This window comes from Lytechinus pictus, chromosome 12 (assembly GCF_037042905.1).
Source record: "Lytechinus pictus isolate F3 Inbred chromosome 12, Lp3.0, whole genome shotgun sequence".
Taxonomy (NCBI): Eukaryota; Metazoa; Echinodermata; class Echinoidea; order Temnopleuroida; family Toxopneustidae; genus Lytechinus; species Lytechinus pictus.
Genome location: NC_087256.1, coordinates 4,981,165 through 5,008,875, shown reverse-complemented (window position 1 = coordinate 5,008,875; position 27,711 = coordinate 4,981,165). Strand labels below are relative to the sequence as shown.

At 37.7% G+C, this 27,711-nt stretch overlaps 1 protein-coding gene across 1 annotated transcript in view; it reads left to right on the top strand.

Moving 5' to 3' along the window:
- Positions 1-27,711, top strand: part of LOC129273409 (fibrocystin-L-like) — a 64,665-nt gene that overhangs the window by 17,152 nt on the left and 19,802 nt on the right. Inside the window, exons 7-39 of the mRNA XM_054910436.2 lie at positions 506-562; positions 992-1,065; positions 3,907-4,020; positions 4,377-4,487; positions 4,996-5,143; positions 5,733-5,958; positions 6,627-6,878; positions 7,096-7,363; positions 7,725-7,892; positions 8,339-8,505; positions 9,313-9,543; positions 11,154-11,281; positions 11,750-11,916; positions 12,525-12,830; positions 13,787-13,941; positions 14,458-14,586; positions 15,258-15,366; positions 15,955-16,164; positions 16,920-17,116; positions 17,991-18,147; positions 18,502-18,688; positions 19,064-19,305; positions 19,920-20,108; positions 20,639-20,815; positions 21,152-21,462; positions 22,026-23,190; positions 23,572-23,715; positions 24,074-24,251; positions 24,798-24,948; positions 25,279-25,435; positions 26,320-26,529; positions 26,776-26,943; positions 27,318-27,518. Coding sequence (XP_054766411.2) covers positions 506-562; positions 992-1,065; positions 3,907-4,020; positions 4,377-4,487; positions 4,996-5,143; positions 5,733-5,958; positions 6,627-6,878; positions 7,096-7,363; positions 7,725-7,892; positions 8,339-8,505; positions 9,313-9,543; positions 11,154-11,281; positions 11,750-11,916; positions 12,525-12,830; positions 13,787-13,941; positions 14,458-14,586; positions 15,258-15,366; positions 15,955-16,164; positions 16,920-17,116; positions 17,991-18,147; positions 18,502-18,688; positions 19,064-19,305; positions 19,920-20,108; positions 20,639-20,815; positions 21,152-21,462; positions 22,026-23,190; positions 23,572-23,715; positions 24,074-24,251; positions 24,798-24,948; positions 25,279-25,435; positions 26,320-26,529; positions 26,776-26,943; positions 27,318-27,518 — 6,854 coding nt within the window. The remainder of the gene's footprint in view (positions 1-505; positions 563-991; positions 1,066-3,906; positions 4,021-4,376; positions 4,488-4,995; positions 5,144-5,732; positions 5,959-6,626; positions 6,879-7,095; positions 7,364-7,724; positions 7,893-8,338; positions 8,506-9,312; positions 9,544-11,153; positions 11,282-11,749; positions 11,917-12,524; positions 12,831-13,786; positions 13,942-14,457; positions 14,587-15,257; positions 15,367-15,954; positions 16,165-16,919; positions 17,117-17,990; positions 18,148-18,501; positions 18,689-19,063; positions 19,306-19,919; positions 20,109-20,638; positions 20,816-21,151; positions 21,463-22,025; positions 23,191-23,571; positions 23,716-24,073; positions 24,252-24,797; positions 24,949-25,278; positions 25,436-26,319; positions 26,530-26,775; positions 26,944-27,317; positions 27,519-27,711) is intronic.

Genomic DNA, 27,711 nt, shown 5'->3' with positions numbered 1-27,711 from the left:
TAAACAACATTTTACACTCGAAGATGATGTTACTAATGAAGACTACGTCGTCAAGATTTAATTGGTAAACTAATACAACAATTTTATTTATCCTATTTCCAACGAATCAAGTACTACAAAAAAGAATTTGAACTCATTCACATTTGTGAAAAAGTTTTTTTTCGGAGTTGCTAATGTGATCGATGACACATTTTTTCCCCACTTTCTCTCCATCTATACCGTTAATGTGATGTACACATTGAGAAAGTAAAGTTTAATTGTGCACCCTTGAAATGTCACTCTAAGAGCTCATGTGTTTTGGTGCAACTTTTCACCCTAAAAAGCCTTTTGTACCTGTATGGGTGCAGGTTAGTATACATTTTGCACTATAAAGGATGCAGAGTTAATATCCCCTTCAGGAAAGTCTTAAATGTGCGCCCTTTTGAATGAAAAAAAAGATACGCATCATTAAGGGTCTATATTACTGCGTTATCAATCCATCACCGTTTTTTATATTTATTTTTAGTATCTACTGGGGACCTCAGATCATATGTGATCCGGAAGATCCTGAAACAGAAGCACCGTAAGTTTCAGTTTATTTCTTCTCTTACTCCCAGCTCACAATATTATGACAGAAACATAAATGTAGTACAACATGCTTCTTATGATTATTGAAATGATTTTTTATATTTTATATATTTTGTGTTTTACTTTGTAAAAAAAAGTTGCAATGCAGCCTTTAGCGGCTATGATTCTTAATAAACCATTTCAATTTCAGGGGTGATTCTGGATATTTTAGAAAAGAAATAATCAACCCGTTATAATATCTACTCGAAATATGAAAGCAAGATATTATCAGGACATGTTGGCATATATTGTTATTTCATTTTTTTTTATTCAAGTGTTGATTTGAATGTTGATTCCCGTTGTATTAATCTATTTCATTGACAGTTGACTCTCTATGTAAGCTTTGCCTGCATTTCCGGATTATTTTTTTAATTTTAATAAATAGATATGGTATAGAGCTGGATGACGAGGAATCAACATGGGGAACTATCATGTGCAGACCGGATACACCTCTCGTTGGTATGTTATAAACATCTTATTCGTATCTGTTCTAATATTCGTGTGGCCGCCGCACGGTGTACACACTTCACGATGAATCAGCGATCTGAATTTGTACAACAACAACAACATATATAAACTATGATATGAAATATTCTTTCTATCCAGTGTTATTTAAGCTAAAATTCATTACCTTTTGCGAGCCCTGTTGAAATCCATTATCAATTTAATGTCTATTCATAATCGTTGCGTCATATCTTTTGTAATTGATGCAATTTGAAACAGATTTGTTAGAGGATTTTCGTAATTGCTACCACCTTTTCAGAAGTGTGCAATCAGATGTTAACGAGGATACATCCATGAACATCTGAATGCTGTTTCAAGTAACATCTTGTTTCTCAAGATACTCGTCTTTGAAAATAGCAACCAGTCATTTGTATTTGCTTAAAACCTATTTGTTTGACCAACCGAAGAAATAAAAACCAACAGGAGCCATAAACTATTGTTCGATGGATGTTCATCTTGGTGTCTGCATCCATGTTTTTTTAAATGTCTGTTTGAATGGTTGTGAAAGTGACATTTGAAATAATTGATTAATTAATGATTAAATTAGTCCAAGGTTACCGGAAGGGTTACTCTGTGTAACTTTTCGCGAATACCGGGATCATTCGGCAAACTTGTCTTCAAGACCATTCCGCGAATTAATGCATTCAGATCAAATAATGACATTTCCGCTACTATCAACGACTATGCAATACTGCCCTGTCTAATTGTCTAATTAACACCTGATCGGTTCAACAGCAAACACATTTCTTTGACTAAGTGTGTACTCATCGCCTATCCTAGCCTTTGATTTGACAAGAGAAAAAACTTGACTAGTCATTTTATCAGGTGTCACTGGTTAGCTCACCATTTGCCATTTACATAAAGATGATCATTTTGACGTTTGCTTAAGAAGTGGTCACCTCGCAAAAATAAACCGTTGTTATTTACACCTGGAAATCAATCTATTTGTATTCTTCGTCCTTGGTTGCCCTCAAAATAAAAAAGAATCTTGTTTAAGTGCGACCTCTGGTGATAAAGAACATATGGTTGTGACTTTCTTACCAGTCAATGGGAAGCCTAAGAAAACAATAAAAAAAAACCTTCCCGAAGGACCTGATCATTTCTGTTTCAAGGCAGTTCGATCTGATAATGTTTGATTGTAACTGGTATTCTTTTTATTATGCTGTTTGTCTGAGTTTTGCGTTTGCGAATTGTTTTTCCGAATTAACTTTAAATAAAGAGTGTAAATAACCGTGTTTACCTCGTTCCTTGTGTGTACAGTCTATGCTAGGATAGCGAGGTGTACACGTGTGTTTAAAGTATTCTGATGTATTTTTGCAAAAAACAAGAGATTAACAATATATTTAAAGTATTATAAAATAAATAAAAATTCAATGAATTTTTGTCAGATTACGTTATTCCACAGTATTTTCTGTGATTCTGCGAATCTATAGATTTTTACATGTGTGACATTTTAATGTTTATTGAGCAATTAAACTGTTGTCATAATTATATTTGCCTTTTACATGTATTAGTAGAACTCAAAAGTCTCGTTTTATGAGGGTTATTTTTTGTGTAAAATGTAATGAGATTTGCAAGTTTGATTGACCCCATCTACGCGCTGGGGGCGTGTCGTATGATAAACACGTAGAAAGAAGATCTGGGACCGCGCGGTCTCTAGTCCCTTTCCAAACAGAGGGATTATATTCCTCTGTATTTGGGCATTTTCAAGTCAATCATGCTGTGCAGGTAAAAATTGCTAGTCATCACAGCTATCGACTCCCCTCCATGCATTATAAGGAACCGATTGTCGAATTAATCTGTTGAATCGACATTTTATCCAAGGGACCTGCACAGAAAGGGCATTGATCAAAACGGAGGCTTAATCCATTATTGATTGTTCCTTGGGCTTAGAAGGTTTTAAAGATTTTATTTTGGTTCTTTCAAATAGGCTCGCATCGATCACGTTTGCGCGCGCACAGCAGGCATATTGATGTTTCATAATGGTGACGTACGTACTTCACATTTAAATGCCATATGAATTGTTAATTGTTCGATTTGTATAACACTTCCTCAGTCAGAACTTTGTCCAGGGCACCCAGTATTTCTGTCTTGCAATTTCTTCTCATCTTCCTTTCTCCTTCCTTCCAACTCTAATAGCATAAAATGTTCGGCCAACATGAGCCTAGATGCCCCTACACACAGCCTGGATACATCTGGGAACGAAATTGAGTCCCATTAGAAGAAAAAAAAAATAATAATTTCAGCTGGAAATTTCAACTAAATTTGGTCATCTGCTTAGGGTTCGTTTTTTTTTCCTGAATTTCCGGAATCCATGGCTATCTCCATACTCTAGATTATGTCTTTGTTGGTAAACTTTCTACAGGGTGACGGTTATAATTTTGTAACATCCCCCTTTTCATCTGTCTCCCGATGTATTATCAAAGTCTACTTAAACGACTTATCATATCTAAATCTCTTTATTGATTAAACCAAGTGATAATTTATATGTCTGACTCTCGAACTCTATACCATATTTGGCCATATCACGTATCGCAGCTTGGTGATACTTGGCTCAGGCCTTACGGATGGAGTCTGTCATTTTGGGGACGCTGCATTATACGGAAACAGGGCCCTACTAACTAGTAGACTGATCGAACTGCTTTCAATAGCACACTATGACCCAGAGTTATAATTTAGGGAACCTTTCTTCTCCTTTTTTAAAGTATTTGTCTTTTAACGGAGAAACGCTATAAAAAGGTTGATAATTTTGACAGCAATGTTTTAATTCTTTCGGTCACTCTCTTACTTTTTCAGGTTCATATCGCCTCACATACCTCGTCTCTGGAGCGTACGGTCGATCGTTGTCTGATACAGACACCCTCTACGTCAGTGGGGAGGACAAGCTTTACCATTACCAGACTCATGCAGGTATTCTCGTTTACATTATTTGTTTTATACCCAGAATTAATTGTAGACAGGTCGTCCAATTAGCACTTAATTCATGAATGGTTAGTACGGGGCAGCTGCCATTACAAGATGGACACTATGCTAGTAATAGACAAAATGTACCCTAAACTTTCATGCATGCATGCATCCTTAATCTCTGAATGTAGATCCCTACACCATTTTGTCGCGTTTTCCCACCCTAGATACCATAATTATTGCATCAAATATTTTGCATCTAGGCCTATTGCAGTATGAATTAATAACCTTTACATGTATCAGGTTTTTGAAAGTATATCATTACCATGGCAAATATATCCCCCTTTCTCTTTCCCCTTCAGATATCTCTAGTGTGTATCCTGTAGAGGGGAGTCTGTCCGGTGGCACGGATGTCACAATTGAAGGGAGATATTTTGACTATACCGATCCTGATCTTGCAGTTTACATCGGAGGTATGTATTTTATCACTATATATGATCACATCCACACTTGCAGATTTCTACAATATTATTGATACACATCATCAAATAGGGGACGTTAGTAAAATTTACATAGTCGATGTACCCCCGGAAAATTTAAAAAGTTTATTTAAGTCCGTTCAATATATTCATGATTATGTATCTTCCCGATAACCAGCAATATTACACACACACACGTTCGAGCGCCCTTTGTGTCAAGAGATCCTTATTTTGGGTGATTACGTTTGACATGACAGGCGGATTATGTTTATTTCTTCAGAGAATGTCTATGATATATAATATACATGGACAGAAAACAAAATTTAGTTAAATTCGACGTACCTTGACCCATCAGGGTATATCATGAACTTATCATTTTATTGCATTGGCATAGTTCGTTCTATTTCATGCTGATATTTTCGTTTCTTTTCAAACTATGAAAGAGATATTTTGATTGCGTCATTTAAAAAAGTAAATTTTTAAAATTGTTATATATTTGTAGGTGTTCCCTGTGATATCTACAACGTTAGTAGTACAGAGATCTTGTGCCGTACCAATCCTGCTGATGATAACATACTTCATGTGAATGCTACAGTATTCCCTGGCGGCCGTGGGATACTTCGAGAAGTCTGGAACAGTACAGCCGGAGAGTATGTGACCTATTTTACAATTTATCATTTATAATTTTCCTGAAAATGGTGTATAGGGGGGAAAAATAAAATAAAAATAAACGGCGAGACTGGGATGGGGGTGGTGGCTACTAAACTCAAGGACACGTGTGAGCTGAAATGCGTCTCTTCCAATGTATGACCATGGACCTATTACGAATAGGTCCATGGTATGACGCAGGACAACTTCTTATTGGAGTTTTTTCTCCCATTTTCTTACACTTTCCCTCTGTTTTCTTACACTTTTTTCTTTTTGATTGAGAATCAGCAGCTCAGTAGGGCGGGCGGTCGGTCGTTCGGTATTTCGCAAATCTTTTTGATCAAACTACTTCCTCAGTTTTTACCCAATGCTCATGAAACTTGGCGACCGCATTGATCTTATAGTTAAAACGTGCTATATATATATATATCACACAACTGCATCGCCGCATTATATATTTGTTTGCTTAATTGCTTTCATTTCTGCATTCAAGTAATAGAATATTGATGTCAGAGAAAAAATATGCGTTAGATAAGTTACAATATTTTTTTGCATGATTGAATGATGTCTTATTTTATTCTTCCTTTACAGCGTCCGTGATGATTCTGACTTCGATACCTCAGCATCCGATTACTGCTCTCACATCCGCCCGTTCGCTAGTTCACCCGACAACGCTCCATGTGGAGAAAGCAACAACTACGTCTCTCGCTTCAGAGGATTCTTCGTTCCACCGTCAGATGGTTACTATGCATTTGGCATCCAAAGCGATGACAATTCTGTTCTCTACTTCAGCCAGACCATGTACCCTGCAGATAAGGTCAGTGAGAGTCTCATTATCTTGGCGATTACGCTGCTCAAGACACACTTGACACTAATGTGGGGTTGAAAGAAAGTTGAGTTTCAATGGAAGTCGAATCATTTGGAAATCAACTGCAAATTAGCAGTCTATATTATGATCGACCTTTAAGAAGCAATCAATCGCCATCGCGTTGCTACAGAATCGTGCTTCATATAAAACGCAAGTTCCTTGCGACGCCTCATTACCCTTCTGTTTGATTGACACTAGCCCTCCTCATGCAATTCTGTCAGTTCCCTCTCATGAAAGAACATCTGCAGACTGGTCATCAGAAGCGTCATTCTTCTCCTACTCCTCCCTTCCTCGATGTTTTCCGTATCAAAAGAAGATGCAGTCTTTACAATAATATTACCTGTGGAAATCATTTCCCTTTAGAGTTAAGATTTTCAAAGAGCAAATTTATTTGGTTGGAGTTAAACGCCAAAATAGTTGTAAAAAATGAAAATATTAAAGATATTAAGAAACCCCCTCTTTATTAAACGTTTACAACCTCGTACCGAACATTACATAATTTTTTCGTGAATCGTCTATAGCTTTGGAGATGATCTTAAAGATTTTTTTTTTTAAACTATCGCAGACGTTGAGATTGAAACCTCTGGCATGTCATTTATGTCTCTGCTTATTTACAGGTTGAGATCGCAAGTAGCCCGTCGTATTCCAACTCCATAACTCGCTTTGAAGAACAGATCTCAGCCAAGATGTTCCTGGAAGGTGGAAAGTATTACTACATGGAATCACGGATGAGGGACTATTCAGGAGGAGACTTCATGTACGTTGGTGTGTTTCTGTCTAATAGTTCCATCATATCATCGCAGTATGAAGGAGCCACGGATGAGGAACAGACAATCACTATTACATCCGATGTCCAAAATGAATATCAGGTAATAGTTTTTTTTAACGTCGTGAAAGAAAAGAAATAATTTCTTCATGTATTTCAAAACACGATACACAGCACATGATCACAAAATTCAGTTTTGTAAGATAATCTACCTGGTACTTTTATCGTGGACGATGGATTTAAGGAAAGAGATATTTAATTTGGAATATGATGAGCTCCGAGATATAAATTTTGATTCTGTCCAACCTATTCAAAAACAGGCGGTAACATACGGAGATGGCCTTTACGAGACACAGGACGTCCGAGTCAGCCTCGGTTGTACAGGCATCTTCTGTGATGATGATGATGACCAGTTCATTATGACCACTATCCCCAGCGAGATGGTCAACACTACGGAGCAAAACGCGACCACGGCTGAGAGTACCACGATAACCATGATGATGACGACGGAGAATAGCACTGAGGGAAGCGGCAGCGGAAGCGGTTTCATGGGATACTTCCGTCTCAGTTATGGTGCTTTTTCAACTGGTACGTAAAAAAAACCCAGCAACAACAACAATGACATCTCGCGTCAGAACAATAGATCTGACGTGTATGACATGAAAAAATGTTTAAAGGTAGAAGAGCTACTATTCCGAATGTACGTGTGAGTGTGGGTGTGTGTGTGGAGGGGGGGGGGGTAAGGAGGAACGGATACGGGTGAACTAGAGACGGTGGGATGTGAGGATGACGAAAATTATCAGTGCGTCCTAAATTATTGCTATCCTTCGAATGATCCTTTGCAGGATTGATTGGCGAGGTACACTTAACGCAAAATGCCAGTCAAAACTCTGTGAAGTCAGCTTATTCCATTTTTTTAATCTTCTCAAATCATCTTCCTACTCCACAGATGACATTGAAGTCGGTGCCTCAGCGATGGAAGTTCAGGATGCTCTTAACATGTTACCCCTTGGAAACGGATCGGGTACGAACATGACGTACGGTAACCTCTCTGTCACTGTAACTGCTCGGGAAGAGGGTGACCTCACCATTTACAGGGTCAGGTTTAACTCCTTTGGTAAGTGAAAATTTTGTTTTTGAATGACCGCAGAAGTTTAAACCAGTAAATCTGTCTTATGTTTCAAGGAAAATTAAATTCTATATCATTTTTGTGATCTGCAAGTTTTAGTATTAGAATACACTGCCAAGTCGGCTCAGAATATCGATTTTTGCGCTGAAACTGTTTATGGATTTTAGTGATCCTTCAAATTAAAAGCCGTTTGAACTTAGCAGCAGTCTGTTTTGATAATAAAGAATTTAAAATCTTGCAATGTATGTTATTGTTATTTCAAGGGGTGTGATCCATCGGTTCCATTTCTAATTATTATTTTTCTCATTTTAGTGAAGCCCCCGTGTAGAGCCCCCTAAGTTTGAATATAAAAAGAGTTTTATTAAATCGGGAAATATATTTAAAAAACATTAAATTATTGGAATACAATGACACCAAGTGTGCTCTCTTTACAGGTGCGTTCTCTCTTCTGGAAGATGCTAGTTACGATACCAATGTGAGGGTGAATATTTCTCGGGTTACTGCTGGCGCAGTGAATGGAACTGCGGTTCCGTCCAGTTTCAGACTCTCCTACGGCGGACGTATTTCTGAACTTCTGACATTCGATTCCTCGGCTGATGATGTAAGTATACAAAATGGAAGGAGAGAAAAAAAAATGAACTGAAATAACTCGAACTCCGGCCCAGAGTACTCGTTACCTGCCACCTGTAGTATATGGGGCCTGTTACACAAAACTTAGCAGTTATAGTATTAAAAAATTTGCGATTAATTGGATTGATTACAATGTACAATCAATCGTGAAAATTAAGCGTACGATTAATCGCTTGCCCTGAAGATCATACTAGATCAGTTGATAAGAAAACGGTTGTATTTTTTTCATATCTTATTCGTCAAATCAAAATTGGATGAATGTCCCCTTTATAGAAAAGGTAAATGTATACAGTCATAGTAAATATGATATGAATGAGATTAAAACAAAGACAAAGGAAGGCGAGGCATAAAGCTTCCAAAAAGCATAACGAGAAAACAATATAAAAATTAGAATGAATAATTATTCAAAATAAAAATGAAGAGATGAATAGGTGAGTTAGTTTGTACATGTATGCTGTTAAGTGTCATGTATCACGTATATTTTGTATTACTTTGTGGAAAAAATATGAAATTCTGAATTTCTTTTGAAAAGTTGCTATGTAAACAACCTAACCCCAACAATGTGTGTTCTTTTAGAAAGTGAATAAAGGTAAATGTGAATTCAGGATAGATTACATATTTCATGAAAATAACGTAATACTACAAATTTCATCACAACTAATTGACCCGCAGCAAGTTTTTTTTTTAATTTCTTCCCCCTTTGTCGTGAGACAGCACATTAACTCATTCCCTAACTAACTTGCAGTTCCTAATCATATACATTTTATATCTTCTGTAGGTTCGCAATGCCGTTTTAGATATGATCACGGTGAAATGCGAATCGACAAGCACCGGCAGACCGTATTATTTCGTCGATTACGAGTCGGCCGCCGTCGGTTCAGAGTTCGGAACTCGTGTGAACGACCAGGAACCATTCTGTGGACGAACCTCGCTTCGTAATCCCAACTGGGTATTTTACGTCGGGGTAATGGGATCTGTTTCAAGTGTTGATCTGCGATACACAAGCGAGGTATATATCACAAACACGATATTTAAGAATAAATGTAGTGAAATAAAAAAAAATCGTCGTAACGCTTGTAATCGGGATTTCATTTGTTCTTTCGTTTATTTAATGTATATAATATTTGCCGGTCCTTACTAAAGTGGGGATATTTTTTGAAGTACATATCTTTCGACCAGGATTAAATTTGATAACCTCCTTCCATGCTAACTTGTTTGAGCTTTCGGGAAATCCACCACTCCACCCAAAGCTGATAAGAAAGAATAAAACGAGAAAGATCAAATTAGCATATCGCTGATAATTTCATATACGAGCGTAATATAAGAAATTTATGACATGCATATTTCATGAGAGGGCATATTTTTTGTATTTTATTTTATGATATGTCAAAAATTGATTTCAATATTTGTAGATTTGATATTGAAGAAGATTTGACTGAACGTAATAGTTACATGGTTTGTGAATCATATAAGCAAATCTAAAAATGCCGATTCGTAGCGTTATGCTTGTTGACTGTTTTCTATCTTTTTAGGGGGACTTGTCCTTTAGGCTGTCATCATCGTCGAGTCTATTATCGTCAAAGTTCTAATTAAGCCCATAGTCTTCTTTGCAGGGGCGTCGATCCGTTTTTCAGATGGGGGGGGGGGCAAAATCATAAATCAACGTTCCAAAGGCGTTCGATCACACAAAATGAACAAACCACCCCCACACACATAGGCCTATATATATATATATAGGCCTACATATATATATATATATATGTACATGATTCATGAGAAAGAGACACATATCTCACCAACAAATTAATATGCGAGCGCGAAGCGCGAGCTGAAATTTTTTAGTATACTGACCTGGAAACGGGAAAAAGGTACCTGTTTAGGACTTTTTGTAGTAACTCATGAGGACGACATGTATCTCACTAACAGATAATGAGAGTGCCGAGAGCGAGCTGAAATTTATTTATATTCTGACCTGAAAGCTTGATATTCTAAGCGTTTTGAGTACCAATAATTAAGATGGGTATTTACATGAACAATAGATGCGAAGCGCGAGCTGAAAATTTTGACATTTCTAACTGAAAAAAATGACAGTTTAATGGACGTTTTTAATAAAGAACAAGATATATATCCAACAAAAGATTGTTGCAAATCGAAGCAGGAGTTCTTTAGAGGTTAAGAACTGAAAAGGGGACAATTTCACCTATTTAATAACGAAAAGTATGGGTTTTTGCTACAAAAATGATGCGAGCGCGAAGCGCGAGCTGAAAAATTTTATATTCCAATTTGAAAAGCAGACATTTTGAGCACGATTTTAGATAAAGAACGAGTTGTGTATTTAAATCTCGCTTGCTGATTTCTGTGTAACATTATAATCTCATTATTTTATTTTTGCACATGCGGAATTATTGGGGGGGGGGGGGGCAAAACGATATGTTTGCCCCCCCCCCAATATTTTCATTGGTGGGGCGATCGCCCCCCTGCCCCCCCCCCAGGATCGACGCCTCTGCTTCTTTGTATAAGACAAAAGCAATTCCTAGTCGAAACAGATTGATAGATACATCAAAATAGTCTCCATAGTCAATAAGGTTTTTCATTTTCGTTTCATGCGTTTCATTTTAGTTTTGTTTGGGACATCGTGGAACTGGTTTTGAGAGATGGTTTTATGTCTGGGTGTCTTGGATTGACAAGAGTAAGAGCAGCCGATTCAACGCAATCTACATCAATGGCGGCTTCGTCCAGAACAACAAGTATGTATACATTATACTTATCGCTGAACGCTCTGAGTATTTTTCATACACCTACTTTTATTGCAAGATCTGATCGAAAAGAGGAACGTTTCCTCCGAATAAATGACCGAGTTAAAAGTAAGACCTTTTTATATGTAATTATACATTACTTTGACATTCGTCTAAACGCTGTATTAGGCTGTAATTTAATATCGTGCACGGCATTGTTTTAAACTCATAGATTCCCATTGGTCTTGTATAAACCACCGTATTATCTACTTGATTTCATTAATTTAGTTTTTGTATGTATTGATTTGTTTGTGAAATTATTGTAAGGATTTCCTCCTCATTTTGCGTGCATCCAAGTTTAATTTCAAATTCGAGATAAGAAGAGGAAAAAGAATATTAGGAGGAGGAAGAGGAGGTTAAGATTTAAGAAAAATAAAAGAGCCTGTTATAAGAACGAGTATATATATATTCAACTTTCAGTTGGCAGCATACATGCGTTGATCTATGGGACACGATATCAACGTCGTGGATCTCTAACGAATGGCTTTCTGGAACCGGAGTTTATATGGAACGTATTCGTCTTTATGAGAAGACCGATCAAGAGTTCTGGGTGGATAACATCTTCGTCGGTGTCAAGGAGGACTCATGTAAGAATAAGATATTATTTTGTATTATCAACATCATCAGCACGTGCAGCATTGTCTCCTCCGGGAGGTGATAGCGGAGCCGGGGTCCCTTAAATATTTTTCCAAAAGGCTGTTCGAGTTGATGCGACAGGAACATGAACTTGGATAACATCTTATATGAACATTATTTGCAAAATTTGAATAAAATTAAAGGAAATCGGTGAACTTGCACTTAACACATGGGGAAATACATTTCGTTCACTCTAAGAGATAACCAGATGGCAGTGTGGACATTGAGTTGTTTTACCATCCGCTGCTAAATAAAATGTTGATCCACATTGATAAATGTGATAGAGATATGCGGGATCCGGAGTAGGTATATTGGGAGCCAATGGGAGGAAGTCCTGAAGGGCATACAGTTAAATACGTGTTATAGGTTTATATAACTCTATGGTTAAAGGGGAGCGCTGCGCTGCCAAATTGGCGCGCGGTGCAAGTGGTGGCGGCGGCGCCACGAAGATGAGCTGAGGTGAGTCTATCGTTATGAACAAGAAGATCGAAGAAATGCATGTGATATCGATTCTTACCGGTCTTCATGATGATCTACTTTTAATTACATCATTTTTCAGACGGGGTTCGTGTTCCAGCTGCACGGCCAAATGACAACTTCATTCTTGATGCCTCGGTTGAAGCTACCAACTCCGGCTACATTGTTGAGCTCGAGCCCGCTCAATGCGGCCACAACTTCCCTCTCATCGGCATCCAAGGGGGACAAATCAATGCTGGTTCCACTGACGCTGGGAGCGATTTCGCAACATACAGCGGCCGTATGTGGGATGATGGTGCTAGCGTAACGGTGTCGTCAGTCCAGCGCTCAACTCCTCCGATACAAGGGACCTTCAATCTCGCTCAGGAAGGAGGCGGTGAAGTTTATGGTGAGTACATGAACCATTTTGCTTTTCTTCTTTTAATTGACATATTAATTTCATCTCTGTTTCTCATTTCTGGTCATAATTGTTCTTGTAAGTTCCTTATTTAATATTTTGTTTCTCTTCATCCAAAATAAGCTACTGGCCTAAATGAAGATGTGCATTTTTTAATTGTGATGAGATCTCACCTTTTTTCAATCCTTTTTCTTGTATCTTTAAAATGTTATCCCATTCCATATTCATTTTATGCTGTCCCTACCTGTGTATAATTCTAAAAGTAATGGGGATCCTTGATTAATTCAGTTAAGGATTGATTGGTTTATGAAAATTCATTGAATATTATATTTTTTTCCCATTTTACCACAATTTTCTTGTTTTCTTATTTTGGAGATATTTATAGGTTATGAAACTTTCCATATTTTTCTCATGTCTGTAAATTTGAAGAGTTAATTCATTACTTGGTTATTTATTACTTAATGAATATGTAATCCACTGGATCAGCTGTCATTCCAATTTTTTTTTTGGTTCTTGAAGGAAAAGTTTGAATAAACCTAATTTCATATAATAAACTACAAAAGAACAGTGGGGATATGACATCAGTTGGCTCATTGAATATTTATGAAGACTTTGAAATGCCATAACTTTATTACTCCTTGTCCGATTTTGATAAAATTTTCAGTGTTTTGTTTGTATGATTTTTCTTTATCTGTTATATTTTCGTAAGCCTAGAGCATCCCTTCAATGCTAATGGTATTGGCCTAAGTGATATACAATAACACATATTTATTTTTATATAATTTTTTTTTCTCCAATCTCTCTTTGTCCTATTCAAGTAGCGTAACCGGCGAACCTCGCTATAGCTCAGTTTCCAAAGAGGTTAAACTAGTCCTTCATTGCTTTAGAATATTAAAAAATTACAAACTGATTATCTTTGAAATTCTTTTATCATTTGTTTTCTCCAGGCATCAGTGGTCAGAGTACAGCCTCTCAGTTGAAGGATGCTCTTGAGACGTACTTGGATGTTGGTGATCTCTCTGTGACGCGGTCCGGTGAATGTACTGGATACAGATATAACATCAAATGGAACAGCAAGGGAGGCAGTCAGGGATTACTACAGGTGAGGAACTGTTTGATATAAATCCAAAGGTTGGCATTGTTTGTAGAACAATTTTAACAGGGATTCCATTAACCAAAGTGTGCACACAATAAATCATAAAAATCAAGTAACCAAAAAACAATCACTAACCTTTTTTTATAGGACTCTGGTCATCATTAATCTGATTTGTAAAAGAAACTTTGTCAGAGTTATTGGGAAATGTAGTAAATGTTGTATTGATAAATTACATCACCATGGAGAGCCCATCAGCATCCAATATTTTGTCTTCAGTTTGTAAGTAGCGCCATTTTAGAGGATATCGACAAAATTTTGTTTTGAGCTTGACTTTTTCCATTTTCAATGTATTTCTAGAAGAAGTTGTGTTTTGGATCATTTGACTGTTCATCATGGCAATTGTGGAGTTGGTTTTGTGAGGATGACTGTTCATCATGGCAATTGTGGAGTTGGTTTTGTGAGGATGACTGCAGCACCATGCATGCATGGATACTCATATGATTTCATTCCTTCTCCCCTCAGGTAACATCCGATGACCTTTACAACAATGTGACCTGGGCCAACGTGACCACAGCTCGTATTTACGAAGGCAATGTCTTCTTATCCAAAATCCCTGGAGAGTTCCTCAGGACAGTCAACGATCACCCACAGGTGAGTTCGTAGTACTCAGAAATGTACTTGTTTGATGTGCAAAGGGATTTATAATGATAAAGATGTATTGATAAAGAGATAGTAGGTTTCTTGAGATGGCATGTAAGAATAAATGGTGTTTTCTTTTTGGTCCTTTAGGACAAACTTAACAAAAGTGTAATTCTGCAATGTATTGTAACTGACGTTGAAACCTTTAAAAAAGCCAGTCAAAAATCATCTCAGGAAAGGTCATTTCAAGCACGCTTGTTTTCATTTGTGCTAAAAATTTTATCATGAATTTGATTGGTCAGCAGGTTTTCTTGTTTTTTTGCAACAAACTAAACATCACTTATATACCTCTGCAAAATGTAATTTGTTGCTTGATATCTCATTGACTTTATCCACAAGATGTTGCTGAGAGTTAATCATGCCATGTTTGAATGAACATAAAAGGGGAGAAATGTTTTAAGAAATAATGCAAATAACTGCAAATATCATATCAATAAAAAAAATCATCAATCGATCAGTGTTAGATAAAACAAGTCCATCCATACTTCCTGACATTGTAAAAATTACACAGACCCAGTGGGCTTTTCATAAATCTGATTTCATTTCTTGATGCAAATCCAATAATGGACACAAACATCTTTTCAGAATCCTAAACTAGTCATATCATTGATTTTTTGTAACAGGTGGAAGTGATTGTGAATGGTATACCATCTTCATGTCAGAGTGATTCCTGTAGCTTTCAGTACACCCCAGCTGCTACACCCACATTGAGTTCCATCACTCCTTCTTCAGGTAAACACATCCCTGATGTCAAGTTAATCTTTCAGGGAAAAGATACATTTGGGGGCAAATTTTATGGTCTGTATGAATTGTCCATAATGCTAACATGCTATTTTGAGCCCTTCTCTATCGATATATTTATTTTCACATAAAGTTAACTGTTAATGGTTAAGTGGAATTAAGTTGAAATGCTCATATACAGTAATGTTCTTCAATTTGGCACCCATAACACTGGCGTGCACAGTGTTGTATCAAATCATAACGTCCCGAAGGACAGTTAATGAAAGTGGTTTAAACCTATTTAAAATATGAAAATAACATATTTTGAAGGGAAAATTAAATATATGACATTCCCATATTGTTTGCAATTTAAGTATTATAAAACTGTTTTAGATAACTATTCTACACTAAAACAAAAGATATATTGATGATTCAGAAGTAGAAAAGTATTGAAACATTGCCCCCATTACTAATTGGTTCTTATACATGTATTTTTGTGGTATCTATCAAATTTCCTGAATTTGATTGTTCTTAGGCAATCCTCTGAATAATTTCATTAATACCATGATGTTTTATTCCTGTCTCCCTATTAAACCCCAGGATCAGCCAACGCCGGCACCTCGGTCGTGATCATTGGCACAGGATTCAGTGATAACGTCGGTGAGAACAATGTGACCATCGGTGGTGCAGATTGCACGATCACCGACGCCAATGCGACAAGGATTGAGTGTGATGTTGGCCCAGCTCAGGGAGGAGTTTATAACATCTCTGTGATTGTTGATGGAAAGGGAAGTGCCTCCCTGCCAACAGGTTAGTATCCAATTCAGTTTTACTTCTTAATGATTGCATGACTTCTTTCATTTACTTGGAGCAACTGAATAGGAACCATGACAAGATTGTTGCAATGAGTATGCTTGTGAAGCTGTTGTGCAAGAACAGATGACTCTGTGGAGACTGTGGTACTCGGATAACCTATTTGTTTGATGATATAATGCAGGTTATCAAGTAACCATGGATACAAGCTGAATGAATGGATATGGATACTGATATTGTATATTGTAATGAAGATGATTACTAGTTAACGAAGAGGAAATTTCTGAACATATTTCTTTTATGTTCTCAATTGGACTTGTCAGTTGAACTTACGGTACCTCTTCAGGACGCTTCATCAGAACAAATTATCTTTGACAGCAATTAATTTTTCACTTGTGAGGGGGTCGGGGAATTTTCTATTTGGGCGGAACATATAATGTTTGTGTTGTAAGAATACTTTGCAATGTCATTTTTTTTAGGAATTACCCCTTGATATTCTCCTTTTTTTATTTTGTCTACCAATTTAATATAGGGGATAAAATCCTTTGTATATTAAGTCAGTAAACATTCTTCTCTTCATATTTTTACATAGATCACCATGGAGGATAAATGAGATTAGTTAAACCTCTGGTGAAAGGTAAACTAATCCTTACATGTGCCACTTTAATTAAATAATGAATAGAGATTGATTTAAATTCTTTAAAATCACTCGTGTAATCTCTTGTGCTTTTAATTCCATGATCATTCTTCAGGAGGGGTCGAATTTGAGTACGACTTTGATGTTACCTCCATCACACCAGACGAAGGAAGTGCAGCAGGAGGTACTGAAGTAACCATCAGTGGCTACGGCCTTGGAGGTGACAATGATATTGAGGTCGCCATTGGAAGTAATGACTGTGAGGTTGTATCTTCATCCTACGACGAGATCGTGTGTGTGATTGTCATTGAGGTGAGAGTAATGGATATCACATTTTTTGCTAAATAAAATTCATATTAGTAGCAACATACATTTTGATGTATATATTTTTTTACATTGATTTTAGTTGAATTATTTCAAAGCACATTGTGATGGAAAATATTTTTATATAAGCAATTATAATCACGTTCCATATGAAGTTAAATTGATCACTTCCAGGTAAATATTTCCAGTTCATTGTTAATTTGTGTGTCACCATGATCTGCTGAATTCACACTTAACTTGCTGAAAATATCTAATGGCACCAAATAATGCACTTTACACCAATAGGATTGAAATTGAAAAATGACAGGATATTCATTCCAATCTTTGCTTACACCATCACTTTCTCAATTTATGTGCATGCAGATATGCCAGATCTGCAAAATATATTTAAAAAATCATGATTTTATTCTGAAAGACAAACCAAGATTTGTGCATCTATTAAGAAGATTGATGATGGAAGCAACGAATGTCATCAATACCCAATGGTGTGCAGTAGTAAAGTTCAAGGCAACTTCCTTTTTTAACCTTTATCAAATTTTTGTCCAGTATATACAGTGTGTATATTATACTGGTGTATCTGGTCCAATTTCTCTGTGCAACCTGATTTTGACATTAAAATATCAAACTTGTCTTGCTTTTTAATGCATGAAGTGTTAGTCACTTATTAGGTATCAATATTTAATTGAATTGTATGATATAAGTGAAATGATGTGGGAATCCCAGTTTCCTTTTTTTCTGGGACACACTGTATACTGTATGTATATATTTTGAAAGCAGTGGATTAAATGTGGATTCAGGTCAACAATAATTTGATAAAGATTTTCACTCTTGCAAACCTATTTATCTTTGATCTATTATACAGGCAAGCTCCCGTCGCCGTCGTCGTTCCACCACCGATGCTGACATCGTCATCAGCATTGAAGGGGTATCCGCTCTTACCGTAAGCAATGGCTTCACCTTTGACACAAGTCTGACTCCAACAGTTACTAGCCTCAGCCCCACAACCAGCAGTGTTGTCGGTAAGTAATCATCATTCTCTTATTTCATGATGTAAATAACATTCCATTCAATTCAATTCAATTCAATTTATTTGGCAAATAATTTCCAATCTATAAAATACAAAGTAAATGCACATACCTATAAATGAGCCAGGATCCCTGTTAGCCGCAAGATAAGTTCAAATCACTCTTTGGTAGAAGGGTCCAAATCTGTGCCATTCTGAAAAGTCTGTAGAAACTAGTTTAGCTCACACAAAGTAAATACAAATCAATGAAAATTCTTTCCTTGTGGTAGATAGAGTGTTCATGAATATTTAGAAGAAAGTGCCATTATATGGTGTGTTACAAAGTATTTTAATATCTCCTTCTTTTCAGGTGGTGATGATTTGACCATTTCTGGATCAGCCTTTGGTTCCAGTGGAGCTTCGGTCATGATTGGGTCAGCATCCTGTGAGGTCACTGACCAAAGCGATTCCTCCATCACCTGCGTCTTACCGGCCAACGTTCCAGGAGAATATGAAGTTGATGTCGAGATTGAAAGCATCGGCTTGGCTGATACTAGGTTAGTCGGATTCTTAAATTCTGTAGTTTGGCTTTATTGCTTCTCATGTCTTTGTGTTAATTAATTTATCATATTTAAATTTGTAAAGGGATTGCCTTATATTGACCAGATTCCAATCCCCATGACTCAATTGGAAGTGATATATCTAGAGATTTTAAACTACCCTACAGGTGCATACAGTGTAGATCTTCTTAAGTGGAGTTCATGTTGGAGTAGAGAATTGTTTTGTTCTAATTTTACCTCAAGAATGGCAGTTTAGAACCGAATTTGACTTAATGAACTAATGAACTACAAATGTAAGTATCATAATCTTTAGCTAGCGAAGGGTAAATTGGTTACTAATATCTCTTCTCTTCTCATGATTTTTCCACGCAGCGCCATCGACCCATTCAGTTATGTCTTGGACGTGACTGGAATGTTCCCTTCCTCTGGGTCCGTCCAGGGAGGTACCGAGGTCACTCTGACCGGAGCCGGCTTCGGGACCGACCCTAATAACATCACCGTGACCATGGGAGGATTTGAATGTCAGGTGACTGCTATAGACGATGATGAACTGACCTGCACAGCATCAAGCTCAAGTGCTAATCACCGTGTGGACAACCTTGGCAGACACAGTAGTAAGTGCTTATATGGGGAATTCATAAAAGAGGGGGGGGGGTATTTTAAAAAGACTTAATTGCAACCAGAAGTTGAGATTGAATTTTCAGTTGCATGTGGTATTATATGCATCACAGCATAATCAAATTATGCTTAGTTATATTTGATGTTAAATATCATGTGCATGTTGGCATGTAAATATGACTTTAAGACTTAACTCTGTGTGAAACACCCTCTTACCTACATAATCTGTAAAGTAGGTCTTTACCTATAATGATGAAAATATAAACTTTTCTCTATACCATATATGATTTCTATGGAATACTGAACTTAACTCAAGGCACCTTGAAATAAAATTCACAACAATTAGAACATAACAATTGCTTAAAGGAAACAAAACATTGTTACCTTGAGGATAGAAATTGTTATTATAACTCTAATAAAACAAAAATTTCTCAAAATATTCAAAGAATATGTATCAAAAGATTTTAAGCATTTTAGTTCAAATTGAAATTCAGTGTTGAGAAAAGGATTAAAATATAGACCAAACATTTTATTGATCAGAGCCATTCCAAGAGAAAGTAAATGATCATAGTATAAAATATCTTTGACCATATGTTCCTCCCTCTCACAGAATATGGAATAGGATACAAGTGGAATCCCCAGCTTGTTACTATCACTGCTGGAGACTCTGTCACCTGGTCTTGGACCATCGACCCATATGTGAACGGCATTGGGTACGCAGTGCAGCAGACTGCCAATGGAGACTCTGTGGGCTATGATGGAAGTGGCTTCTACAGCGGTGGAAGGTCTACTTCATCTGGTAAGTGGGATGATGTTATTGAAGCCAGAAGGGTATTCCATCATCTGCTTTGACGTGGAATATAGACATGCTTCTGGTTTTCAATCTTATACAAATAGCACACAACTGAGTGTGTTAGTGGAGCCTTCAAGCTAGGTTTCTTTGGATATGTTCGGCTCTGTGCAGTAGCCGATCAGGCAAGTATCAAATGTGCACCTTCTGAAGAAACCAATCTTTCACTGCATTTTCTTTTTCCAAATGACACAACAAGTGCATGATAGTTGGAGAGAATAATAACAAAAAAACATCAATCCTTATTTCTGGTGCTTTCCTACTCTGTCACAAAAGTGCTGGTCTGCATTGTAAATTTTCAATGTACCTTTTGTTAATGAATCCCATGTAGTGCACCAAAAAAAATTGAATGTCATGTGACATAGTTTCACCAATCACAATGCTTGAAGTAGTACACCTATATTTAATAACACTAAGAAAGCTGTTAAGATGGATACAAGATTTGAATTTTAGAATTAGCCTCTATCATTTACAATCAGGCTCTTATACCTACCAATTCGACGTTCCCGGGACCTACTACTACTCCAGCGGAGGTGTCCGAAGCGATGGTACCATTTTCATGAAAGGAGTGGTGGAGGTTTTGCCTGTAGCTTCCGTTGCCATGGAACTTGATGTTGTCTTAGGAGGATTCAGTGCTAACCATGATGTCAACTCAGGTAATTTGATATTTTGTTGTGTTTAACCCATTGGTAGGGGAATTCTGTTATTCCCATAGTCTTTGTACAATGACCCCCTAGTCCCAGTAAGCAACAAGTTTGTGTTACAGTATCGCCTTTGGTGTTTATGTCATGAATGATAATAATCATAATAATGTATATAAGTTTATATAGCACTGAATACATTGAAACAAATTCAAGCATAACGGAGAAACTCTCCTTGCTTGCCTTATTCTAGTCATCTGATCTGTTAAGGTGTAGAGAATGTTACAAACAATTTTATACTCCAGCCTCCGAAAATCCTATCTGACCTTGTGTGTTTTTCTCATCTTAAAGGAGAGTCCGATCCCACCGGTGGTGGTGCATGCTCCTATGAGGACAACACCATATCCGGCTGCTCCTCGGCGTCCCCCAACATCACCGACGACACCAAATTCAACTTCATCTTTGATGAGTGCATGACCCCAACGATTTCCAACATCGCTCCACTGATAGGGGACAGCTCCGATACCATCGTCATTGAAGGCAGCGGGTTCAGTGATCAGGACTGTGCCAATGTCATCACCGTGGGCCAGTATCCTTGCGTGACGACGTCTTCATCATCGACACGTTTGGAATGTGAAATCGATACGCAGGATGAGATGGAGGTACGTACACTCAAATCCTTGCTTGGTCAACATATCTTTTGGCTCAATTTCACATAGGTGGTTACCGTTGCTCCAAGGAACAATCCATGGACTGTGCTGATTGTGTGTACATTAATGCATTTATTTCATTGTGTACACTGAGAAAAGTCCAATTAGAAATGAGCATTTCTGGCAAGGGGGCTATTAAAATAATGTGTGAATGAAGCGTGAAAATACAAAAGATCTGCAAAGTTCTACCATACGTTACAATGGAATCCACCTTTGTGGATTCAGGCCACTTTGTCTATTATTTGTCACTCGATATTTGTTTATATTTTCTGTGCAGTATTGGATCTTGAGAACCATGAGTGTGTCGCAAACAAAGTTTTATTGTAAAGCACTTGTAAAACACCTCCTGTATACTCTGTTACAATTTTTTTCTACGGGTATAAAATATCTTGGTATAGCCATAGGCTTGTAATTTTAGAAGACACCAAAACTTTAAGCTAAGATTTTGGTTGAGTGCTTAAAGATGAAAGGTATTTATGACTTGAAAATTTGATGCTTGCATTTTTTTTTGGTAGGTTGGAGTGTACCACGAGATTGCTGTAAACGTTGCCAATCGAGGATTTGCCATCCAAGAGTCTCACATCCTAGCCAACAGGTCCTTTGTGATGTACCCCAAGATTGACTCTGTGTCTGACTCAGATGGCTCTATCAGGGGTGGACTCACTTTGGTCATACAAGGTGATGGCTTTGCACCTGCTTCAGCCAGTAACATCGCAGTTTACCTTGGATCTCTTTCCTGCGGCATCACCTACTATAACTACACCTACATAGAGTGCACTACGCCATCATCCTCAGTGTATGGCTCACAGTTGGTGAGGGTCCAGGTGAATTCATTGTGGGCTGTCGGTGGCAGTTCCTTCAATTACACCGAGTTACAGACACCAAGCATCAGTGACTGGTCACCAGGAATCATAAGTGGTTCTGGGACCACCAGCATGACTTTCTCTGGATCCAAGCTGTCATCTTCGAGTGACGACATCAGCATCACCATCGGAGGGGAAGCATGCAGCATCACCACAGCCGGTGTGTCGGAGGTGGAATGCGATATTGGTGCAGTTCCTGTCGGAACCCAAGACGTTCTCATCAACGTTGCTGGCAAGGGACTTGCACTTTTCGACAGTGGAAATGATACTGTCGAAAGTGAGGCCAACATCTTCTCAGTGAGTCCATCGGAAGGAAGCACTCAAGGGGGTCAGTTGGTCAACATCAGTGGTAATGGCTTTGTTAATGGAGCAACCGAAGTGACCATTGATGGCAGCAGCTGTGACATCCAGTCTATCAGCCTTTCAGAGATTCATTGCATCTCTCCTGCAAACTCCGCTGGAACCTACGACCTTGTGGTTACCAGTGATGGAGTCACCTACGACACTGAAGACTACGTCTACTCTTCATCTTCGACACCCACTGTGACCTCCATCACTCCTGGTTCAGGAGAAACCGGTTCCAGCATCACCATCTCTGGATCTGCCTTCAGTGATGTTGCTTCAGACATCACCATCACCATCGATGGGGTTGAATGCTCCATCACAAGTGCTGCCTCGTCACAGATTGAGTGTGACCTTGGGGCTCACTCTGCTGGTGTCTATGATGTTATGATCCATGTTGTTGGACTTGGAGATGCTGATAATGCCGAAACATTTGAATATGAACTCACTGTTTCATCCACTTCACCTTCAACAGGTAACTATTGACCCTTCTGGATCAATTTGTACATGGTTAGAACAATTATGTTTTTCATTTGAACTAATTAACTATTTTAGTTTTAGGTAATGGTGAGACTGGGGAAGTGCAACCAAAGAAGACATAGAAGAAGCAAGTTGGTGGGAAGATGGGATTTAGAGAGGAGGGTATGGAGGTAGCATTTTATGAGTGTATTCAGCCAACTCCAATTTTTTTATCATACTAGCTGATTCAAACCCGAGATTACTACTATACTCTCTATTTTTCCTAACCTGTTTTGAGTGTAACAAAAATTTTGCATTAGAAGAAGGCAGATAACATTTAATCATCCAAAGTGGATTTTTTTTATAATGAGTAATCTTCATATTCTTTGCTTTGTAGGAAGCTTTGGAGGTGGTCAAACCCTTGTGATTGAAGGTTCAGGCTTTGATAGCGAAACCACTATGGTTACTGTTTGCGGCATTGACTGTCCTCTGTACAGTGCTAATGAGACCACTGTGGAATGTGACCTACCCGGAAACTCAGGTGAGTTTATTTTTCAATCTATGATGTCTTGTGAAAGAAGAAGTGTCTTACACACTGTAAATCAAATCTCTCTTTAGAAGAAAATTGCAGCTCCGAAAAAATATGTTACTCAATCAAAGACCTCACCAATCTTTTGAAGCCTTTCAACAGTTTGTAGAAAGTGTCTCTTAACCCTTGCAACAAGCGATCCCAGCAAATTTGAATGTGATATCATTGCTTGCTGTGCCAGCAGGTCTGAATTCATGGGGTCAAATGCCTATCAGAAAATGTGATTCTCAAAATGACCTCAGTCTCTAGTTGATGATGTACACAACTTATTAGAGAATCCTCATCATTGCTCTGAACCCTTTCTTTGTAGATTCCTCCAGCACTCTTGATTGTGACATCGTTGTTAGCCTTGCCAGCGGGTCTGAGGTAAACGAGACGGATGCTTACCAGTATCGACGTGATATGACCCCCGTTATAGACTCTGTCTTCCCTGCAAGGGGTGGGACAGGGGGCGGAACGACTGTCACCATTACCGGTCAGGACTTCTTGTGAGTATATTTTTTAATTAGTCACTTTGGAAATGTTATGTTCCTCAGACTGTCAATCTCGTCAAGATGAATCTGGTCCTAACATGAGCTGCCTTTGGCATAATTTTTACAATACCGGTAACAAATTATTTATCAATCTCAGATGAGAAGGCCTGATTGAGATTTTAATCAGTTTAATACCTATGGTCAGTTATAAAGGATAAATTGCTAGACTATGATTGAAGCACACTAGTTTTTCATCTGGGAGATACATGTTCTTCTCAGACTGAATAAATGGTAAAATGGTACTGATTTTTTAACTGATTGCTAAGAAAGCATGAATGCTTGTAAGCAAGCAACCAGAGGACTGATGACTTTTTAAAGGTCCTCTCTGAGGGACCTGGTAATGAATATTAATGCCTTACCAAAGGGTGCTAGCACCAAGTGGGAATCAAACCCGGGTCAGCAGAATCCGACATCCCTGCTCTACTGACTGAGCTATTGCGCCTCCCTATACTTATCCTTGACCATCTGTGTGTAACAGAAGAATGTTTTGTTATATTTCAGGGACTCTGGTAACGAGGTAACTATTGCTGGGACTTCATGCTCCATTCTGTCTGAGAACTCTACAGTCATTACCTGTCAGACCGGTGCTCATTCACCATCCGAAAGGTCACAGGTCAGAGTTCAAGTTGGCTCCAATGGCATAGCGACCCAGGTTAGTATTACCTATATTAAATCATCATTGGCTTGGATTATATCTTTGGAGTAGGCCTATAAAATTTAAATCATACCTCTAGTCGGCATTAAGGTAATAATCCAAAAGGCCATTTTTGTTGATGATGATGATGATATTGATGATGATGATGTTGATGATGTTGGCAATGACGGTTATTTTTTTCTTACAATCATGATAACAATTATTATTAATGATATTGAAAATTGATGAGAAATATTTGAACAATACTACCTTAAATGCCCAAGTTGCTCTGATAGGTTAAGAAGATAAAAACAAATGAAAGACTCTTTCTTTTCACCGTTCACTTAGGATAATGCTGACTATTTCTACATTGATGTCTGGTCATCTGTTTACACCTGGGGTGGTAACGATCCTCCTATTGAAGGTGACTTTGTCATCATTCCACAAGGTCAGACCATCCTCTTGGATGTCACTACACCAATCCTCAGTGTTCTCCTCATTCAAGGTAGGTCAGATTTTAAGAAGAACTTGGAGCCTGGTGGGTGATTCAAAAAGAGTTCAGTGTGACCTAAGGTCATGCTTAAATGCCAATTCGCACATTATATGTAATGTGCAATCTTACTGATTAATATTCAGTAGCACGCATCATCTTAACATGATTTGACCAATGCGGGGATGCCTTTTTAATGCATGCAACTGGGAATTTAAGTATGACTAAGTTTTTTCTGAATCACCCGCCTGGTGAATGTTTCATAGAGCTGTTTGTAGAGTTATGCACAACTTTATACACAAACAGAACATGTTCTAAGGTGTTAAGTCAGCTATATCGGATTATCATGTACCATAAGAAAGGATCACCATGTCTTGCAGAAAGTCATTACGGTTTTATGAAACACCCACCGGTTTCATAAACTTGTCAATGGAAAATTTTAAGCTGTATTGTTTGAGGCTGATGCTGAAATCATGATATTTAGTTGGTTGAGAGTGAGTTTGTTTGTCAGTGAATTCCTAAATTTAAGCATCTTGCAAGTAGGGGTTTGAGATATTTATACAGCCGTGCATATAGAAAAACATAACTTTAGAATAAATCTGATTACAAAGAGAGAAGTTTGATATTTTATAATCATTCGATCATATCTAAAAAGGTGTTTTTATATATTTTCCTTTATCTCAATTCTGTTCTGTTGGGTAACACCATCTCAAGATGAATATTTTCTCTTTAAATAACAATGTTAATATACAGCTTCATGATTAAGAAATGGCCTGATTGCAATTTATTCATTTAAAATAGTTGTCCCTATTTTTCAATCTAATAATGAGTATGGTGCATATATTGCTACTGGATTGTTGTATTTTTCATTAATGTGCAATTACCAATTTCATTCCCAGGTGGTGAAATGATATTTGATGAGGCTGATATTGAACTGCACGCTGAGTATGTGGTGGTTACCGACGGAGGTCACTTTGAGATCGGTACTGAAGACGAACCATTCCAGCATGAGGCGAGTGTTGTCATGCATGGTCATGTGAGGTCTATTGAGCTCCCGTTGTTTGGTGCGAAGACCTTTGCCGTTAGGAATGGAACAGTTGATATGCATGGTAAGAAACTGCCTTATGATTCCTTGAAAATTGTCTAATCTTGTTTTTTTTCAGTGTTTATTGAACCAGCTCTCAAACACAAAAATTGATATGTGATATGCATCAATATTTTTGTTCACAGTTGCATACCACCATTTGCAAGAATTATGCATTTATATTTAAACCTATGAACAGACCAAATTCATTTTGTTTTTTTTGGACAGTCTTTCCCATAACCAATCATCTTTTTTTCTTTGGTTAAACCAGGAATCCCGACACCTATTACCTGGTCTTACCTTGCGGAGACCGTGAGTGCAGGAGATACTGAACTTACCCTCATGGATTCTGTTAATTGGAGGATTGGAGATCACATTGTCCTTGCTTCTACTGGAACCAGGCACAAGCAAACTCAAAACGAAGAGGTAGAAATCACAGGTATGACCTCGCTGTCTAAGTTGTCTTAGTTTGCTTGTTTTAGTTGATTTGTAAGTGGGCATTGATTTTCAGTAACAAATGTACCAAAGAATACACATTTAGTCCTTTGCAATGTTCATCATCTTCATGACAAACTTCATGGCACGGTTGCCCTGATGAAACTATCGATGCTGTTCAAAGAATAGCTGAGATTGTTACAAAAGTATGAAGAAGGGACTTCACATGTTTGCATGGCCTTCCCTACTAATGTTTTTATTTTTATCTCACCTGTATAAATCACTTTTGTCACATATTTTCAATTCAATTTCAATTCAATGATCATTTCTTCAGGACAAGTGAATTGATACATGTATCATCTCTTTGTTTTTGTCTAGGTTTCTCCAATGACAATATGACGATTGAGTTCACCCCTGCAGTGGAGTTTGATCACATCTCAGTGTCTCAGGTGATCGATGGTGTTCTAGTTGAGACGAGAGGAGAGGTCGGACTACTCACCCACAATGTCAAGATTAGAGGATCCGTCCATGAGGAATGGGTGGAAGAAGTAGAGGCATGCCCAGATGAATTTGACACTAGTAAGTTATGTTGGTCTTTTAGAAAAAAAAATTGGCTTGAGAATAAACAATATGGGTCTTGTAAAGTTATGTTGATGCGCTTGTCTGTGGAGAGTTGGGTTACAGTAACAAAGTACAGGGCTCTTGTTACACACAGGTGTGCATTCAATTGCTAAATGCTAATGGCCAATCAAGATCATTGTTGCATTTGAAT